At 41.3% G+C, this 21501-nt stretch overlaps 1 protein-coding gene across 7 annotated transcripts in view; it reads right to left on the bottom strand.

Annotated features, from left to right (window-relative positions):
• Window positions 1-1249: 1249 nt before the first annotated feature.
• The window catches only part of mospd2 (motile sperm domain containing 2), an 87626-nt gene continuing 67374 nt past the window's right edge, over window positions 1250-21501 (bottom strand). For 3 of the 7 annotated variants that reach the window (XM_086006295.1, XM_086006294.1, XM_086006301.1), the window contains 4 exons: window positions 20829-20975; window positions 14069-14198; window positions 6784-6889; window positions 1250-4312 (listed from right to left, as the gene is read on the bottom strand). In XM_086006295.1, the coding sequence (XP_085862421.1) occupies window positions 4160-4312; window positions 6784-6889; window positions 14069-14198; window positions 20829-20975 (536 nt within the window). In that variant the 3' untranslated portion in view covers window positions 1250-4159. Of the gene's footprint in view, window positions 4316-6779; window positions 6890-14068; window positions 14199-20828; window positions 20976-21501 lie in introns of all 7 variants that reach the window. The other 4 variants (XM_086006298.1, XM_086006296.1, XM_086006300.1 and 1 more) reach the window with 4 other exon arrangements.

Here is a 21501-nt window from a genome sequence, read left to right as displayed (position 1 = left end):
TCTCGCTTCAGGCAGTGTTAGTTGATGGTAGGGGTGCTACAACTGGTTTCAGCACCCCAGATTAGAGGGGAAAATCCACTAGGGTACCTACTGTAGATCACTGTTCAGCCAACCCCTACAGGAAGCTGTGTGTAAGTGTTGGATGTGAACAAGACTGGGTCATTTAATAGTGGTATCAGACTTTCCTCAGTTAATCTTCAGCCCTGAAATCCCAAATTAAATAGGCTAGGGGAAGTTCCAAAACAGCATTTAAATTTATTTTTCCAGTTTTCTCCCCCTCCCTCCCGAGACCCAGGGTGCATTCTGTGGGTGCCAATTACCCACCAGCATCTCACCCACCAGCATCTCACCCATCGATGCAAACTTTAACAGTGGGCGTTAACTATCTGACTACAGAGGGCGTGACAGCAGAGCCCAATCCACAAGAGAAACTTTCTCTTCTCCAGCACATGGGTACTGCAGCCAAACCTCGCAACCCTGTTTTCCCCCCCACCCCCCAAACTGATATCAGCAGAGGCTGGGGATTAAACCTGGGATCTTTCCACTTTAGTTTTTGCATTTGAAATATATCCTGGAGCTGGCCTAGTGGTGCAGGTCATGAACTTCAGGCAAATGTGGACACCAACAGCATCTCGGCATTTTGTACAATGTAGAGTACAGGAGCATTACTACCCATGAGAAGCTGGGAGTAATTAGCACTACAAAAAAGAATGTGAACATTGATGAAAACATGAAAGAGGTCATCAGATCAGCAGGGAGATTGAGTATCTCTGAAGCCATAGCGGAAAACATTTTAAAAGCAGAATAAGGTACAGGTGATGGAAGTATTGAGGGAACATTTTGATGTTTACAGAAGAAAAAAAAGTGGTGTTGGGTGTCAGGGGAATCACGATGTCAATACAAAACATCTTGAATGGAATAGAGATACTGTTTGCCTGTCATCCAAGGATGTCAAATCAAGATGCTGCTCACAGAACTTTTTTTTGGGGGGAGGGGGGGAAAGCGGGCAGGGGAGCTGTCTACATGGCTATTTATTCATCTGACATTTGTTCTTGCATTGTAAGGTCACATTTCTTGTGTAATAAAAAGGAACTTCATGAACTAGCCTCTAATGTGATGAACACTTGGGGTAATTAATGTATTTGACTTTTGCAATTTGTCCAAGCACTTTCAATTTCTAAATTTTAATCACAAATTCATTTCTGTAAGTATTAAACTTCACAATAAATAGGCCGGTTTGTTCTTGAAATGTGATTACAAACAAAATTTTTATTTTCAAACAATATAAAACACCAACAAACAATCCATTTGCAGTGTCAAAGGCAATATGACCAGCAATTTCATTATACCATAAAGTGCATTTTTATCTAAATTGCCAGCTATTTGTATTGATAATCAGTACACTAATGTACCATGTGTTATTACACAGCTCTATTGTAAAGGTTTTAAATCTAGTAAAGCTTTATAAATGATTTGATTTTTATATTTCTTGGCATTAAAATATGAAACCCCAAATAATTAGTAGCTGATTAATCATGATGGATTATTTTCAGCTTCAGTGCTACATAATTATATGTTTTTAACAAAAGATCTGTAAAAAAGTGAATACTGCCACACTGGCATCACTACAATCCAGTAATGCTCTGGCTCACACACTGAAGTGATTTAACTTCACATTTTATACAACCGTTACCTTCATATCTCCAATGCATCACTGTTCGAAACTTTTTAAAAATGCACAATTTTCCAATGCTATTCTTTGAATTTGACTCTAAAAACTATCAGTACATCAATGAAGGGGTACTGCATTTATAAAGTAGGTAGATAAACCTGGTCTGATATTAGTACGTTAGCAAGCCTATATTGCAAATCTCAGTTTACAGCACTTGGCACGAACTGGATTTCAAACAAGTCCTAGAGACAACAGAAAATGCTGGAAAAACTCAGGAGGTCAGGCAACACCCGTGGAGAGAAATTTGAGTTGACGTTTCGGGTTGGACCCTTCTTCAAAACCTAGAGACAGTACTGCTTTGAGTTTTGTAATCTTAACATTTTCTATGAAGGAATCTCTTGCCACTATCTACCCTTCTCCGTTAAGCATGGGGTTGTCTATGGCACAAACTTCTGAACAGGAGGCATGTAACCAGACTGCAGGAGATGATGAGGAGGTAGGTGGAATTAAGTTTCCTCGAGATGGGGGCCTTGTTTCTCCACTGTCAGGAGTGTCTAAAGTCTTTGGTCTATGTGGACAACTAGGGGTGTTCCACAGAGCCTTGGGAGTCAAAGTTTAACCTATGTTTTCATTAAACTTGCCTATACCTCCTGTTCTTGATGTGAACCGATATCGGCATTCTGATTTAGTAAGGCACCAGCACTAATTACTTTTTCCAAACTCCAGATCAGCAAAAATTCAAACAAAGAAAAAAATAAGTGCAAGAAAGATGGAGTTACCTTGGGCTACAAGGGCAGGGCAGCACTGCCACAGCTTCGGACACCTTGGTTCTTCCTATGTGCTTATTCCAGAAGGAAATAAGCTGATCTAAGTGAACTGGTGGATTCATGCAATAGTGTCTGGGCACAGGATCTTGAATTCAGTACACATTATTAAACTTGGAACAAGATGCAAACTTAGATCAAAAGGGAAAATTACCTTCCAAAATGGAAAGCAAGAGAAAACATGATCATTTACAACAGTTTAAGTCATTCAGCATATTACACCTCGATTAGCTTAAAAAAAATCTAAAAACTATTGTGGATGTACTAAACGCTGTTAACACATGGTTTATCTGAAACAGTCAGAGTAAACCTGGGAACCTTCATATCTTTTAATAACTGTATTCACACTGATTAAACTCCTCAGATGGCAAATTGTCTCAACACCAATTCTCCAGTAAATGACACTATTTGTCAACCTTTTTTTTTTGATTATAAAGTTACATTCGATAAGTCATCACCATTGCATTTAAAAAGGGAAATGAATGACCAGTATTCTCCCCTGAACCGAAGCACTGCATGGTCCAATAGTTTCTTACCACCTCAGTACCTAGCACATACATTAAGAACCTATGGCCCGGAATGTGCGGTCCTCCGCCTTTGAATCTGACCGCAATTTCGGGATTTGGTGCAGGCGGATATCCTGAAGTTACGGTCCGTCAATGACAGCTGGAAACAGGTTGTGCTGTGCCCCCCACCCTCACACATAGCCAGCAATCTGTGTAATCAGCCAAATCAGGGAATCGGACACAAACTTCGGCTCTTCTGCAGCAAGTACGCTGTTAAATTCCCCACTAAAAGTTAGGCCCAAAGGCATTAGGTGTAACTATGGACTGCTAAACAAATGTGCAGGGCCTGGAAAACTAATTTAAATTTTGTGCAGTGTGAAATTTGTCCATTTTAATAAAAATGTAAATTTTTAAGAAATGTTTAATTTCCTTTTTTAAAGTTTGTCCATCTTTATTTCAGGTTTGCCTTTTCCCCATGTAAGAGCCCCATCTTTATTTTACTCTCGCTAACTATTATAAAAAGTTAGAATTTTAAGAGCTTACCTACTTCTTTGTGCACTAGCAGTTCGCACAAGGGGGTTCCCCCTCACTAAACTCCGTGGATTTGAATTTAAAGTTGGAAAACCCAAAGTTCGAGACACATGGATCGCGAGATCCTTGCACTTCGGGACCAGCAGCAACCGCCTTCACTTCGCTGCTGACTGCAAATTCCGGGCCAATCAGAAACAAAGATTTTGCTTCGGAACATTTGACAAGTGCACAACAGTTACCAAAGTGGATTTTAACATGGAAGTTTGTGTTTATGGGATAGGCTCCAGAACCCTGCCTAAATAATCCCGGGGAGAACAGTGGGTTAATCATTTTGATTCATGTCTATTAGTAGCACCAAGATACATTACAGATCAACGTCAAATTACACAAATATTCATGATTCATTATTAAGATGGTCATCATTAGACAGCTTTTTTCCAAGATGAAAATTAGTTTCTTTTATACAAATCTTATCAAATCTTTTTTAAAAAAACAGCAGTTATATCGAACAGAAATTGGTCAGTTCGTCACCTCCAACAGATGGAATATTATTGGCAACTTGGAGGGAAAAAAAATCAGTGACTTTGGTTTACAAGGATCTTGTGTGGATGGAGAAGTTTGTTCAGTTACTGCATGTCCTTGTCTGGAGAATGCAGATACAGGGACAAACTGGTAATGGCCACTAACAACGTAACCAAGCCAGTTAATAATTGCTGGAACCAGACGCAACGGCTGATCTGCTCTTCCAGTCGCCTATTGGACGCCATTAATTTAGTTATCTACTAAAACAAAAATGCAATATTAAAGGCAAAACACCAGTGATTTCATGTTTCAATTATAGTAATACAAACTATATGGTAAATCATTAATGAGACCATGCACAATGCATCAGTAGTCAAGCTACAAAAAGTAGCCAACCTTTACTTAACTTAAATACAATCAGCCACAGAACTATTGGGTTGGAATAAAGAAAACGCACAAGTAACGCGCTACTTTCACTAGCTAATGTGGCACCTAATGAGATTATTTCACTCTTCAGTTGTGTATTTGCATTAGGTTTAAGGTGGCAGGGGGAAGGACAGTAGGTGGTGCCTAGGTACAGCAAGAGGGGTGAGGCGCATCTGGGACCCTCAGTGTAAAGATTTATTTACATTACACAATTTGCCTATTTTGTGTAGATGGAGAAATAAGTCAGATCAGGGGTGTGGAACACTGATGTGTGAGAAGATTAGCTGCCTGTACTGCAGAAATAAACAAGCTTCAGAGAAGACAATTTAAAACTTTAAGTTCATGTACAATTATAGTATTGTTTAACTTTGTTCTTGGATGTGGGCAAGGCATTATTTATTGCCTATCCCTAGTTGTCCGGTGGCCATTAAGCGTCAACTACATAGTGTGGGAAAGGAATCACGTGCAGGCCAAGTAGGGGTGGCAGGTTCATTCGTCAGCCAGTGGGTTTTTACAACAATCTAGCAGCTTCCATGGTCACTTTTTCCAGTGCTAGCCCACAAATTACCAGATGTGTTGAATTTCACAACTTACCACCAGGCTATCATACCTTTTTTTAAATTGACAAACAAAAAGGGTTAATCAGTATAGTGCAGGACACCAAGGGATGAAGAGTCAAAGACAAGGTAAATCAAGAAGTACTGGTTAGGTGTTGCCAAGCTTGGATTTTAAAAGCTTTAAGATTATAGGAGGTAGAAAAGACCAAGGCAGGTGAGCAGTTCCACAGTTTTGAGAACATGGGAATGTGAGGTAATTTGTATGAAGTGTCTTGATTTCAACAGTCAGGATGCAGGGAGGACGAAGGGTATATAGAATGGTGTAGTTGGAGCTCAAACAAAAAACAATTGAAGTAGTACGAACCATACATTCAAGACTGGAGGTGATGGCAATCACTCAGCCAATAGGCTTTTTAAAAAATTTTTTAAATATCTTCTCGAGAAGTGCAAGAGCTAGACTAGAAGGCCTTCTCTAAATATGGGTGCAAGTCTTGCATAGATTTCCATGTTAGAGAGTTGAGGGGAAAAAGCATTGGCAACAAAAAGGAGACTCGGGAGCATTTTATAGGCAGCTGGAGTTCTACTTGAGTTCAGATAAGAAAGTGAAGGCAAGCACAGCTATGGCGAAGGCCACAGATGTGTGGTTTTCTCCAGATAAATACAGAATCACAGAATACGATTCCCCAAAACACTAGTAAAAATTCCAGATGCCAAGTAAGTAAAAAAAAAAAGAAGAATTTGACTTTTGGTTAGGTTAGGTTAGGTTGATTGGCTATGATAAATTGACCCTTAGTGTTAGGGGGGTTACAGGGATAGGGTGGGATATGTGTTGGTGTAGGGGTTACGGTGATCGGGTGGGATATGTGTCGGTGCAGGCTCGATGGGCTGAAATGGCCTCTATCTGCACTGTGGGGATTCTGTGATTCTGTGACTCATTTAGTCACTGTGAACGAACTAAAGGGTACAAGTATAAATGGACAGAATTAGACCCTATCTGGAGCACTACGTTCAGTTCTGGGCACCGCACCGCAGGAAGGATGTATTGGCCTTGGAGGGGGTAGAGCAGAGATTCACCAGAATGATACCGGGGCTAAAAGGGTTAAAATAGGAGGACAGGTTTCATAGACTGGACTTGGAAAATTGAAGATTAAGGGGTGATCTAATTGAGGTGTTTAAGATGATCAAAGGAGTTGAGAGCGAAACTATTTCCTCTGGCGGGGGAGTAAATTAGAGCTGGGCCATTCAGGGGTGATGTCAGGAAGCACTTCTTCACACAAAGGGTAGTGGAAATATGGAACTCTCCCTCCACCAACCCCCACCCCCAAAATAGCTGCCAAGGCTCGGTCAATTGAAAATGTCAAAATGGAGACCTTTAGATCTTTGTTAGGCAAGGGTTACGGAACCAAGGCGAGTAGATGGAGTTAAGATACAGATCAGCCATGATCTAATGGAATGATGTAACAATCTCGAGGGGCCGACTGGCCTACCCCTGTTCCTATGAAAGCACGCTCTTGCTTGTATTCTGCCACAGAAAGGCAAGTGAGAACATGCAAGTGAGAGAATATCATAAATCCAGATTGGATCGCAGTTATACGAGTAGCAAAAAAGTCAGTTATTTACAAAAAGCAAACAAGGAAAGTGGTGGAAAATGTGAAAATTTATTATCTGATTATTTTATACAAACACTTCATTCTGCATATATGAAACTAGTGTTAAGCATTAGTTCAAAATGATTCCTTACCTACCTTCGAATGCAAATCCTCTTGGCTAGAATTAATTACATATCCTTTGAAGAGATTGTCTTTTGCAACATTAGTAGCCTTACAACTTTCTACAACATGGCACCTTAATCTGCAAAGTACAAAAGAATTATTGTAAACAACGATGTTAATGTTCAAAGTAGCTTACAGTGCCAACCTTTCAAAATTAAGTTCAAATGAGCTTTCGGTTACTGTATGAAGAAATGTACTATTAGAAACTGATTCTCAACAGTATGCTGCAATTTAGAGAAATTGATAAATAAAATAAGGGTGCAGTGATGACAACACTGCTTCATTCTACAGAAAATGCTAGAAATACTCAGGTCAGGCAGCTTTTGTGGAGAGAGAAACAGCTAACATTTCAGGTTGCTAACCTTTAGTCAGAACTGGAAAAAGTTAGAGATGTGACAGATTTTAAGCAAGTGCAGGGGCAGGGAAAGGGGGGAGTGGAGGAAAGAACAAAAGGGAAGGTTTGAGAGGGTGGAAGGCAGGAGCGATTAAATGACAAAAGGGATGCTGGTGCAAGGCAAAAGGAGATGGTAATGGGACAGGTAAAGAAACAAAAAGATGAGTCCAGAAGAGTTGTAAATGGGAAAGGCAGAATCATCAACAGTTGCTGTCTGGAAAAAATAGGGGCAGAGGCTATGGTCTGAAATTGTTGAACTCGGTGTTGGAGAAGAGCATGTAGAAAAGTGTGGTCACAGATCAAACCAGAAAACTAAGAGCAATCTAACAAGTAACTTGGTTTTGATAGATGTAGATGGTAAATTGCTTGGAATGAAATACGGCTTATTCCCATCCCCCTAAAAGTTTTCAGTTCAACTATGAAATGTTCATTTTTTCCCCCTGGTTTTGCATGGTCAGAAATACGGTTCAAACTATTTATGCCATGAATACACGTTGACCCGCTCTAAACATACCAATCTTTTGGTATTTTATCAGGTAGATGTTGGGTCTACTGTTGCACTCTTAACTTCCCATTTTTGCTCCAAAATCTCAGGATTCCCTCATGAGGAAAATTCCTACCCAACATCATGTGCAACAGACCTCTCTGTTCGAAAGCAAAGCTTCCTGTTCCTCTTTTCTATTTTTAAACTGTCTGCAGTAAAGAAAATTAAATACAGGTGGAATAAGATTTTAAATCAGGAGCCTTAAATGCATTTCCCACAATCTTTAAATAACACTTTAACTGAACTCAAGGTGACTTGATTATCTTTAAGTTGCATAGCTTCAACTCTCCTTTAATATTATAAACATGTTTGCAGTTCAAAAAACAGAACAGATGAGGTAGTGTAAATAGCTTGTGTAAAAATGAAAACAGAATCATATCAAATGTTCAACTACTCAGTGACAGTATCTCCCCGGGAGTAGGTTCCCTGATCTCCCGCCGTAATTTTGGCAGAAGCCCAATAGAAACCAGCGTAAACGGTCTTTACACGTTTCTCTGGAATTTCCAAAGTTGAGGCGGGAGATTGGAAATCCCAGGCCCAAGCATCTTCCCCCTTCTTAAGCAGTCCCTCGGAACCGAGGATGACTTGCTTTCACATTAAAAATGAGCTCGCAGGTGACTGATGAGTCCAATGCGGGACCTACAGTCTCTGTCACAGGTTGGGGCAGACGGTGGTTGATGGGGCGGGTGGGTGGGGTGCTTGGGTTGACGTGCGCTCCTTGCGCTTGGCTTCCACTTGCTCCCGGTGAAGAGACTCGAGGTGTTCGGCGCCTTCCTGGATGCTTCTCCTCCACTTTGTGCGGTCTTGGGCCAGGGATTCCCAAGTTAGTCAATACCACGGAGACAATTTTGGCCACTAGAGGGTGTTTGTCAAACACACATTTTATTAACTTCTCTCTCCTGCATCTAACATGAACACAGCTATCAAATGAAAAAAATTAAAGAAAAACTATGAGGATAGGAGTTTCTACTTTTTGAACCATCTGTACTCACACAGGAGAGAGATTTTATACAAAATTCCAAATGGTCAAGTGTACAAATCTTAAATGTGGTTGCGCTCAGATCATTAGGACAATAGTACGTGAACTAGCTTTACAAAACTGCACCAGGATATATGTGAAGTCCAAGATAGCTCAATAATATTCTGAGCTTCAGTCACCAGAACTACATACTCCTCTACAATTCAAAATGGAGATCAAGAGCAATTTCACCAGCACAGCAATTTTCTATGCATTAAGCTACAACATACTTCAAGATAGAGTAAAAACAATGGACCAGAATCTACTGGAGCCAACAAACAGCACCCGCCGTTCATTAGAAGTTAAATGAGCAAAGACAAGTCTATGACCTTTTGCACAGCAAGTTGCTGGAGGTGGGACATCGAAACAGCGCAGCGCCCTCTACAGGGCATCTAGGATCCATGTGACCAGGGCAAGCATGTCTCCTCAACCAATCAGATTGAAGAATCATTAATGAGCCGCACAGAATCTGAACCAGGAAATGCAAGTTAGAATATTGAATTCAAAGTCAAATCAGGTACAAAAAGCAAAATAAGGAGGGAAAGGATGATTGGATTGAGAGAGAAGGAAGGAAAAGGAAAATATATATATTTTTAAATCTCCAACAACAATTAAAATCTGAAGGAATAAGACTCAACACCTGTAAATGTTAATTTTCAGTGCCAGAGTGTTTCTTTGGTAGTAATTAAGATGGATTATGCCATTAAAATGGGTACTTGGACTGAAATGGACAAGCCCTAACTTTCTGCAATGAGTTTAGTCCGTATCTATGGCACAAGTACAGGAACTTCACCCCTGCGAGATGCCGTTTTTGCGCAGTTTGCGGAGGAGCGGCACAACTCGGACAGCAACTTCCGGATTTCCGTGTTTAACTGTGCATCTGTTTTACGCAACGAGTGTTTAGGATTTGGAACGCACCGCCTGATGGGGTGGTAGAAACAGATTCAACAGTAGCTTTTGGAGAGGAGCTGGATAAATACTTGGAGAAAAAATTGCTGGGATGTGGGGAAAGAGCGGGGGAGTGGGGCGGACTGGATTGCTCTTCGAAAGAGCTGGCGCACACTCGATGGGCAGAATGGCCTCCTTCTGTGCTGTGCTATTCTGTTAAATTTATGAAAATCTGTGCTTGCCTGAAGTTGCTGTCCGATTTGTGCACAGTGAGCAGTTAGCCTCACCGTTATTTTTACAGCAAATTCTAGCCCAATGATTATCTTAAAACATGAATAACTCAAACTGGGACTCCAAGTTTCAACTTTGGTTTCATTCCAACAGAATCAAGTTACTCGCATTGCTGTATTGAATCTCACCACAATTTTTAATTGCACTCCCCACACTGAAGTTTTCAGACATGCATATTCCTCACATAATATGCTGCTCATTTAAACAGTCACATACACATAACAATATAGTAGGAGCAGCGTCATGCCTCACTAAATAGAGGCATTGATTGTAGTGAATGATCACAAAAGGTAAACTATAGCCCGCTCCAGATAGTTTAAAGTGGCTTTTTGCACTAAAAAATTGAATTATCCAATCATTCAAATTAAGTGTATTAAATAACATCGGAAAGAAAAGAATTTGAGTGCTTAAAACCTGAATTATCAGATCATTTAAATTAAGAGTGATAGGTGCATTATAAACTGCAAAGCAGAGGACATCACACACAACCCAAAAGGCATTTGTTTAATTAATATAGTTAATACTGGTTCGATTTTATCAATGGATTAAATTTCAAAGGATAAGCTTTCACCTGGTAAGTGACTAGTGTTGTTTCATCAACTAAATTCCAAACATACTGTTGTCAGTGCAGTTGTGTTCAGAGATTAACATGCACTGCTGGCTTTACCACTATGTGAAGCCATTGCACTTTCAAGCCTGTTTCAACGTTGATATAACCGACGACAGAAATGTATCACGTATTAGCCAGTTTCCTCTACAGGTTTACTGGTCAGCTCCACAAGCACCAAGAACCAAGGGTAGCTGGCAGTTAAATGCTTGGTGCTCGGTTGTTTTGGGCATCCTATTAAATTAGCAGTAATGTAGAAATTTGTTTTGAAGAAGCCAGAATGCACCAATTAACCAAACTTAACGAGGATCTGCTTCAGCCCAGCCAGGGGTATCATACCACCAGTTAGGAGAATAAAGGTGCTGCCCCAACTTTTTGGCTTCTCTGCCACTGCCCAAAGCTGCCAGGGGAGCATTTCTGTTGGAAGCCAGGGCACGGCAGGATGCTATTACAGTGCAGTAGAGGACGCAGTCACAGCTCAGTTCCTAGTTAGGAGTCTGCAGCTCAAGATTGTAAATCATTTGCTAGTTTGATGCAGGATCTGCAACACTGGCAGATTTGGGAAATAGAAATAGGAGAGCTGTGTTACGTTTCCGCTGCCTTATATCCTTTACCGAGACCAAAAAGAAAACTTCAGTTTTGCAGCCAGTGGTAGTGCTTTGTTCCCTCCACCCTTGCACTTGTGCACTACTGCATTCTAAATTTATGCTCGTTCTCTCGGCAATAACAAAACAAACAGTGAGTTTTTCTAATTCCTCTGACTGATGTAGAATGTTCAGATTCAGAAGACCATCTCACATCACTATCAACTAGGAGCTTCTGCTAACCGCCGGAGATTGGCAATAGCATGAGATTCAGCAAAAAACACTTAGGACCACGCAATGAAGAAACTCATCAGTTCCACGGCAGGAAGGTGCCCAACACAAGGTGACAAGTTTATTCATCTAATCACAGTACAGAAACAATTAGATTTTCCTTATATTACATTTTAGAAAGGTGTTAAGTCACCATTAAAACACATAGAAAGCAGCCAGCCTTCCAGCCCATTATCAGTTGCATTTTAACAATCTGCTGGAAATCCCACATCGCTCACATGAAATAAAGGCATTTCGGACCAAAAGGGCCTGCACTGCCACTCTTGATTAAGTACAGTACCCAAGTACTCTCCTTCAAAAGAAAATATCTGTAAATCAGTCAATCCCTAAAGGACTTGGCAAGGCAGATGGATCTCCTCAGAGACCTCGCTAGGCAGGAAGCTTATAGTCAGCAAGCTTATAGTCAGCTTGTTCACACATAGATGGTCATGAATGAGCATGACCACACATGGCTAGTTGAATCATGCTTCACTGCTCCTTAACCATTTATTTGGTTTGATGAAATCCTCAAATAAACTCAATGGATAAAGTAAACCGCTGAGCATCTCATTACTTGGTGCAGTCACATGAAATTATCTTATTAAACAACTCGCTGGCAGGATCTGTGTGTCTGGGATTTTAAAACACTTACTCCTTATGTTCAAGGTCCCCCATAATACCATACCCAAACAAAACATCCTCAGATCTCAAGTAATGCGATCAGTATTAATCTAAACTTAATCCAGCAGAGCATAAACCTTTTCTAAAACTCAAATGAACAGATACTGGCCCAGAAACTGCCGGAGCGGCACATCGAGTGACCGCCATGAATTGGATTTTTACCGCATTTTTGCACTGCAAATTTCTGGAAATTGATGATGTGGAGATGCCGGTGTTGGACTGAGGTGGACAAATGTGAGAAGTCGCACAACACCAGGTTATAGTCCAACAGCTTTATTTGAAATCACAAGCTTTCGGAGCGCTGCTCCTTCGTCAGGTGAAGTGAAGAGAAGCATATAGGCACAGCATATATAGTCAGAGAACACTGCCAGATGATTACAGGTAATCTTTCTAACTGCCCTTAACTGTGATAAAGGGCAGTTAGAAAGATTACCTGTAATCATCTGGCAGTGTTCTCTGACTATATATGCTGTGCCTATATGCATCTCTTCACTTCACCTGACGAAGGAGCAGCGCTCCGAAAGCTTGTGATTTCAAATAAAGCTGTTGGACTATAACCTGGAAATTGATAAGAGTGCGCGATGTCAATGCTGTGCCCAAAGGTCTATCTCCGTTACCAATTAGATTAAAGGATGGAGAAAGAAACAGCGAACAGAGAGAAAGAAATAGGGTGGATTAGAGTCAAATTAGATGCAGAAAGAGAAATAAAGAGGAAAAGAGTGGACTGAGAGAGAGAGGGGAAAAAAAGACAAAAGGAAAAGTAAGAAAAAAAATTAAAATTAAAAATACCTCTAGGAACTACCACCTGCCGAAGTTTCATTGTACTCTTTCTGGGCCTCCAAAGTTGAATGGCATGTCAGGACCATAAATCACATCATTAATAGGGTCCTTACGACATGAATTACCAGCCCTAAATGGCTACGATGAGATTAATTCGTATGAACAGCGTAAATCCAGCAATTTCGTGACAGTGAGGGTCATGCCGAGATGGTCATTTTTTTTCCATTTTTGGCACAGCTAATGATGGAGCAGAGCAAATTATCCAGCAATTTGGAGTGAATCACAAATTGCTGGGGTTTTTTTACGCACTAATAATGGTGGACTTTGTGAACTCGTTATTGTTCCAGCAATTTTTGGGCCACTGTTTTTCTTAGTGGTGTGGGTTGAGGGATAAATATTGGCCAGAACACCAGGGAGAACTCTTGCCCCCCCACCCCTACCTGTTCCTCAAATAGTGCCATGGGATCTTTTACGTCCACCCAAGACAATGCACAGGCACTCGGTTAAATGCCTCACCTGAAAGACAGCACCTCACACTGCAGCATTCCCTCAGTACTGCACTGAAATGCAGCCTAGATTATGTGCTCAAGTCTCTGGAGCGTGGTTTGAACCCACAACCTTCCGAGGGTGCTACCCCGGAGCCAAGGTCGACAACTAATATAGATTATGTTGTTTTATACAGATATACTGAAAGATTGGCTTCAGAGAGTGGAGCTAGTGCCCAAGGAATGGGAGGGACATATTGTTAGAGACAGTGACTCCTATAAAAAGGTGCCGTGAAGCCATGGATAGACTGAATGAGGAGGACAAGGAAGTTGCTGGGGCACAGGGAGGAACTGAAGCTCAGCAAGGACAGAGCGATAGGCATGTGACAGTTTGTGCAGGAGAGGATGCAAGTCAGACTGCTGAATGAGCTGCCATTTGTGAAGGGTGGGAGCCAGGTGAGGAGTGTTACAGAATTCAACATTCAAGGCGGTGAAGGTATGGATTAAGGTTCCAGCAGAGATGAAGAGGAGATGTGGTGTAAATGTTTAATATTTAAAATGTGTAACCAGTTATGACTGTGGATCAAATATAGGTAAGCAGCTCAGTGCAGGGTCAGATAGCGCATCAAAGTCATGCACCTCCAGAATACAAGTGGTTAAAAGCATTAGAAAAGGTAAAAATGGATCATTTGGACTAAAAAAAAAATCTTCACTACCTGTGCTCCATCACTTGGTCTCTAGGAACTTCCTTCCAGAACTGGCCCAGATCAGGAGGGCCTGCTCCTGCTACTTGGTTCATCTCAGCAGCCATCACCAGAAACCTGTCTTGGGGGGAGGCTTCACCACCTGGGAATATAAAAGCAGTTTTAAGGCTGAATAGTTTGAGATTACAAAAGTAAATCTCAACGCTGACCAACAGGAGAAGCATCCGGGAAGGCGCCGAACACCTCGAGTCTCTTCGTCGGGAGCAAGCGGAAGCCAAGCACAAGCAGTGCACGTCAACCCAAGCACCCCACCCACCCGTCCCTTCAACCACCGTCTGCCCCACCTGTGACAGAGACTGTAGGTCCCACATTAGACTAATCAGTCACCTGCGAGCTCATTTTCAATGTTCCGAGGGACTGCCTAAGAAGAAAATATTAAATAACAGAAAATGCTGGAAAAACTCAGCAGGCCAGGCAACATCCGTGGAGAGAGAAACAGAGTTAACGTTTCAGGTCGAAACCCTTCGTCAGGACTGAGAAAAAAAGGCAGGAAATGAAACAGATTAAAAGGCCAGTTTGGGGGCTGGGAAATGGGGGAGGGGATGAAAGAACAAAAGAGAAGATCTGGGCGGTGAAGAGACATTCAGAGATATTCAAGATATATAAAATATTATGTAGTCCTGCAAATAGGAGACCTCCAATCCACAGATGGGTTTTCAGTTCTTAAAAGTTAATTGCACTTGTAACATTTTAAATTTGGGCTAAATGTTTCTAAAAACAGGACAAAAGTAATTTGGATTTCTCTTATAAAAATTACATTTGAGGTGCAAAAGTTAGATTGTGATCTAGATCAGAGTTTGAACTATTCATTCACATGACAGTCACTGACACTGTAGTGCTTGCACGGGTTACTTAATTTACAAAAATGAACTTTTGGAAGAGGGGAAAATATTTTAAATGTAGACTATTCCTACCTGTTCATGTTATAAATGAAGTTCTCAGACATGAGCCCCTGTTTAAAAATTGCTCAGGTGTTAACTGCATCTGGTGCTTGACATGGAAACGATGAACTCTCCATTGATGTGGAGCAGTGCAGGCTTCACCAGACCAGAAGAATCTCGGAGCTGAGCTCCAAGTTTACAGAATGTGAACTGTTAATCCGTACTGTTTGTTAATACAATGTCAGCCCTAACATACAAACAGTGGCAAATTCCATTCTATTTCAGCAATCACATTAATGTTGAGGATCTAACCAAGTAACTGGTTAGGTCATGAGATCAATGCAAAACAGTTCAACTGTTGAAAAACATGATCATTCAAGTTGAGAATTAAATCAAGTGTTATGATTCATTGTGACTTCTGCAAAGTAGCTTCCTCTTACGCAAATTAAAAAAAAATCCTTGGCAGTAGTAGTTTACAAAAGAAAAAAACACCCTAAGAAAAAGATGGAGCATTTATTTAATCGTGGAACATCGGTAAAGAAATATCCTGGGGTTATTTTAAATGTACAATGTAGAAAATGATGCAGGTGAAAGGTTTTGAGGAAGGCAACACATTAAAATTTTACTGACCACTATGAAAGTCAGCAACAAGTTGAAGGAGCAAGACTCAGCATTTCGCACTCATCACACAATTCACAAGTGCTGTAAAGCTCCAAGAAAAACTCAAAACTTGAACGATAGTCCAAAGATGTGCGGGTTAGGTTGATTGGCCATGATAAAAATAAAAAAAATAAAAATTGGCCCTTCGTGTTAGGGGGGATTAAATATGTGGGGTTACGGGGATAGGGCTTGGGTGGGATGGCTGTCGGTGTAGGGACCGGGTGCTAGGGTTTGGATGATCAGCCATGATCTCGTTGAATGGCGGAGCAGGCTCGAAGGGCCGAATGGCCTACTCCTGTTCCTATCTTCTATGTTTCTATGATAAGGACTGGGTCTGCTGCTTAATAAAGAAATTACAGAGGAGGGTATGGAATCTATCTAAAGTTGAAATAGTGATTTAAAAGTGAATTGAATTTTTACATCCAAAATAATCAAGACCCAAGAACTATTCCAAGCTTATGACCGCAACATTAGTGTCCAACTAGCGACTGGATGAAATGAAGGGATTTGCAGAATATAAAGTCGATAAAGGAAGACTTAAGAAACGCTGATTTTTTTAAAAATTGCACTTAGAAATTGAAGGTATGTTAGAAAAGATAGCCAAATGAAAACAAAATCAACCATCAACACTACCCAGTCATGATACATTGGTCAATTGAACATTTTCACATATCAAATTCTACAAAGGCAACTTGAAAGAAGTAATGTTTAGACAGGTCTTTTCTTCAATGTGCAAGAGAAATTTTGGCATAGAGATTTCTGTACTTTAAACATCACCCATCTCAGAATAAATTAGCCTTTAGCTATTTTGGTGAGGGGTGAAGAAAGGGAGTTGGGGAATGACAACCCGATTTTAAAAAAACTGCCCATCTTGTAGGCGCTTCTTTAAGTCATCCTTTACATAGTTTTTGAAATAATCCTAATTTGGGGGCGAGGGGTAAAATCACAAGTTTAATAATCTTACTGGAAATTGAGCTCAACTCTTCCATCTCATGCCTACAATAGATTATTTTCACCACATGAAGCATACAAGAATTATTTTCAAATTGGTCATTTTGTAATGAATGGTGCAAAGAAACAGGATGGATGAAATTTCAGTACATAGGGAATTTCTGAAAGAGAAGCCCCTATAAGTAAAATGCAATTGTTATCTTCCACACGCTAAAGGAATCTAACCCAGTTGTACTGTATGGAGAAGGTTAGCATTTTTGGCTTATATAAGAAATCGCAACTCATTACGGAACTGATTAAATGCAAATCCCCCTTCACTGGATAAATTCAAGGGTACTATTTGATCAAAAAAGGAGTTTGCCCAAGCGGCACCTTTGCAGATGTCACTTAAGGTCTTAAGGTCTCTCCCAAGGTGACTGGTTATAAATATTCAGGCGTATGGTATAAGAAGCAATGTAACAGCATAGATAAATATTTGGTGAATGGACAGGAAGTAGAGTTAGGATAAATGGATGTTGCTCGATGAACAAGTTGGACGTGGTGTACGCCAGGGAACAGCACACCACTTTTGTTTATGTTTAGATGATTTGGACTTGGATATAGGTAGCACAATTATCAAGATTTGCTGATGACACAAAAGTAAGGAGTTTAGCAAACAGCAAAGACCAGGCACAGACAAGATGGGCCAAATGGCTTCCTGTGATGTAACCTTTTATGGTTGATTAGAAGCACTGCCAAGAAATTACCACCATTTCACTTTCACCTTGAACAAACTAGAAACTATCCCTCACTATTAGATAATGATGCAGAGTACATTCTAACCATTTTTTATACACCGGTTTTGAAATAGCCTCAATAGCCCCGTGACAGCCATCAAGTCAAACTTTGCAAAATGGCCTCATCGGCTCCATTCATGCAATCAAAGTTAATGTCACATCAGGAAAGCTACGCAAACTGACTGCTTTCAAGCTACTTCTAACCAGCAGTTTTAAATCATACCCATGGATACACACTGCTAAAGTGTATAGATCGATAACATTTAGGATTACATGGCACTTCAACACTTTCTCTGTAAGAAAGCTACAACTATAGAAGATGCTTTGTAAGCAGACGTGTGACTGCAGTGACCTTGCACTAGGTCTTTCCATATGAAATTTTCAGTAAGTGGAAGTATAAGGGGCAGGTCCATTTGTTAGAGGTACAGCTTCACCCAGGGTTCTGAATTAAAGATGAGACAAAGCAGACACTAGTCAGATAGAGTTTATTTATAACATCCAATTAGGTACTTCCCTCACCAACATATTTCAGTCCAGTTAAAGACAAGAATGCACAGACTCATCCATTTAACTAATGAAAAGGCTTCTCAATCAGGAGGCACAGTTGCTAGGTCAAGCAGCAGCCAGGTTTCTGCCTAAAAACTTATGGGGGTGAAGAATGGGCAATAACAAACTGGCCAACTGTTTTAAACCTCGCCCAATTTTCTTTTCCTTAAAGTCAATGGAAAAGAACATAGGGCAAGGTATTAAACAGGCTGCCAATTTGCTATTGTCACTTTTTCCCGGAATTTCAAGGTTTTGACCAAGCAATGGTAAAGGAACAGTAGTATATATATCCAAGTTAGTACAGTGCATGATTTGATGGGGAACTTGGAGGAGGTGGCGACGTGACATGCTCACGACATTGCTGCACCTAGCACTGCCCCACTGCCAGTTTGAGTCAAATAATACAATTCCACTGCCCTGAAATAAAAACAGAAAATGCTGGAAACACTCAGCAGGTCAGTCAGCATCTGTGGAGAGAGAAACAGTTAGCGTTTCAGGTCGATGACCCTTCGTCAGAACCTGAAACGTTAACTCTGTTTCTCTCTCCACAGATGCTGCCTGACCTGCTGAGTATTTCCAGCATTTTCTGTTTTTATTTCAGATTTCCAGCATCTGCAGTATTTTGCTTTTGTATCCACTGCCCTGAACCCTGGTGCTGGTCACACCAGAAAGTCATTTACTGGCAGCAGCTCCCTTCTTAAAGGAGGGGGAGGAAAAGGGACTGACTACAGTGTACAGCATTCAACACAATTTCAAAACTACAGGAAACTTTCTGGTATCCGGCACCGACGGGACCGAGCTGGTGCCATACCATCAAAACTGCCGTAGAAACCAGCGCTAATGTTAAAACATACGGAGCTTTTGCGCTCCGTGTGAATCAACAAACCCTGTTGCTTAGCAACAGCTTCAAAACAGTCGGCCGCAGCTTAAAAGCGTCTCTGTAGCTAAGCAACAGCTTCAGCTGGACCTTGCAGAGCCTGACTGGAAAAAAAAAGGAACGAGAAGTAAAAAAACTTATAGGAAACGGCTCCTGAATTTTGCCGGTAGATAGAGCTTTCCGGACATTTAACCGCCGGTTAAACGAAAGTTTCCTGTACCTAGCACAACAGTGAACGTGTTGGACCAGCCCAGACAGCTCTTTTCATTAGTGCAACGTAGGAAGTTGTAAACATGGCAAGATAAACCAAATCTGTACTAACAAAGCAGGAGGCATTAACTATGCGTTAGGGAGTACACATTCCACAACTGCTTGTGTCCAGGGCTTACTACCCAATGGATTAGTGATGGTAGGTCCATTTGGGATTTATTTTGCTGGTGCTTGCTCAAAAAAAACTGGGCAGCTTGTGGATAATATCCCATATTTGTTATTGAGCAGGCCCTAGGCTCAGTGTTACCTAGTGTTGATCTAGGTCAACGCTCTACACCAATCAGTGCCATACTCATTGAACTGGGGCAAAAATGTTGCACTGACAACAGCCGGAGCCCTGGTCTCAGCATGCAGCCCGTCAGCCAACGCTCGACTTACCTCAGGACATGAGAATGGAGGATTTATGGAAGTCCTTTCAGTTCAATTTACCACTGATAAGAAAAATAGTCTATTCCATTTGGTATAAAATGTTAACACTAGTAGCAATCATATTTAGGGAAAATAAAGCAAAGGATGAAGCATTTTCTGTGACAAATTCATAAATGTGAGGAAAAAAAGGATCCTTGCTGAGAATAATCAAAGAGACTAACCTGCTGAACAAAGAAATGGGTACACCCAATGGCATCTTAAGGAGCATGAGAATTGTTACACAGATATCTTATCAATGTACTGGCATGAAAAAGTCTTAACAGACTTCATCCTTTGGATTCTCACTCCCCCATGTCAACTGGGAGGATCTGTGGTGACCGATATGAAAGTAATCAGGAGAGAATAATTGACAAGTTACAAACAAAAAAAGGAAACTGCTCCACTAGTGTACATTGAAGCTCCACTGTCCAAGCACGAGAGAAAAATAATCCAGGTGCATTATATCATCTATGCAAGTCTCTAATAAAACATATGCATAGATTATTCAAAAAGGGGGGTAGGGAAAAAGCAGGTAATTACAGACCTGTAAGCCTTACATCAGTTGTGGGCAAAATGCTGGAGTCCATCATTAAGGATGAAATAGCGGAGCACTTAGCAAATGGGGACAGGATAGGACAGAGTCAACATGGATTTACAAAGGGTAAATCGTGCTTGACTAATCTATTGGAATTTTTTGAGGGAGTAACTGGTAGAATAGATGGGGGAGAGCCAGTAGATGTGGTGTACCTGGACTTCCAAAAGGCCTTCGATAAGGTCCCACATAAAAGATTAGCATGGAAAATTGAGGCTCATGGGATAAAGGGGAAAGTTTTGGCGTGGATAGGGAACTGGCTGTCAGATAGAAAACAGAGAGTTGGAATAAACGGCTCATTTTCTGAATGGCAGGCAGTAACAAGTGGGGTACCACAGGGATCTGTCCTGGGCCCCCAGCTGTTCACAATTTACATTAATGACCTGGATCAGGGAGTCGGATGCAGCATTTCCAAATTTGCAGACGACACTAAACTAGGAGGGGGGGTGGGCTCAGAGGAAGAGACCAGGAAGCTCCAGAGCGATTTGGACAGACTGGGCGATTGGGCGGATAAATGGCAGATGCACTATAATGTGGACAAGTGCGAAGTTATCCACCTTGGGTGCAGGAACGGGAGGGCAAATTATTATTTAAATGGCAATAGATTGGGAGAGGGGGAAGTACAGAGAGACCTGGGTGTTCTTGTACACCAGTCACTGAAGGCGAGCATGCAGGTGCAACAGGCGGTCAAGAAGGCAAACGGTATGCTGGCCTTCATAGCAAAAGGGTTAGAATACAGGAACAGGGATACCTTGCTGCAGCTGTACAGGGCACTGGTGAGACCACACCTCGAGTACTGTGTACAGTTTTGGTCGCCTCATCTGAGGAAGGATGTTCTTGCCATGGAGGGGGTGCAGCGGCGATTCACCAGGCTGATACCAGGAATGGCGGGAATGACCTATGAGGAGAGACTATGTAGTTTAGGGATGTACACACTGGAGTTTAGAAGATTGAGAGGGGACCTCATAGAAGTGTATAAAATTCTGACAGGTCTAGACAGACTGGATGCAGAAGGAATGTTTCCCTTGGCGGGTGAGAACAGAACTAGAGGACATAATTTAAGGATAAGGGCTAAACCATTTAGGACAGAGATGAGGGGGAATTTCTTCACTCAGAGAGTGGTGAACCTGTGGAACTCATTGCCACAGAGGGCAGTGTACGCCAGCTCATTAAATATATTTAAGAGGGAATTAGATATATTTCTACGGGCAAAAGGGGTTAAGGGTTACGGAGAGAAGGCGGGGACGGGATACTGAATTAAAGGATCAGCCATGATCTCATCGAATGGCGGAGCAGGCACGAAGGGCCGAATGGCCTACTCCTGCTCCTATCTTCTATGTATCTATGTATTAAAACATTGTTTATCTGTGATCACATAGGAGGGAAACATTTTGTTCTCGATTATGCAATCTAAAAGTAAACTA

The sequence above is a fragment of the Somniosus microcephalus genome, chromosome 14, assembly GCF_052327205.1.
Source record: "Somniosus microcephalus isolate GS21.2 chromosome 14, FLI_Smic_1.0, whole genome shotgun sequence".
Taxonomy (NCBI): domain Eukaryota; kingdom Metazoa; phylum Chordata; class Chondrichthyes; order Squaliformes; family Somniosidae; genus Somniosus; species Somniosus microcephalus.
Note: the sequence above shows the minus strand (reverse complement) of the source record. Positions and strands in the feature narration are given on the sequence as shown.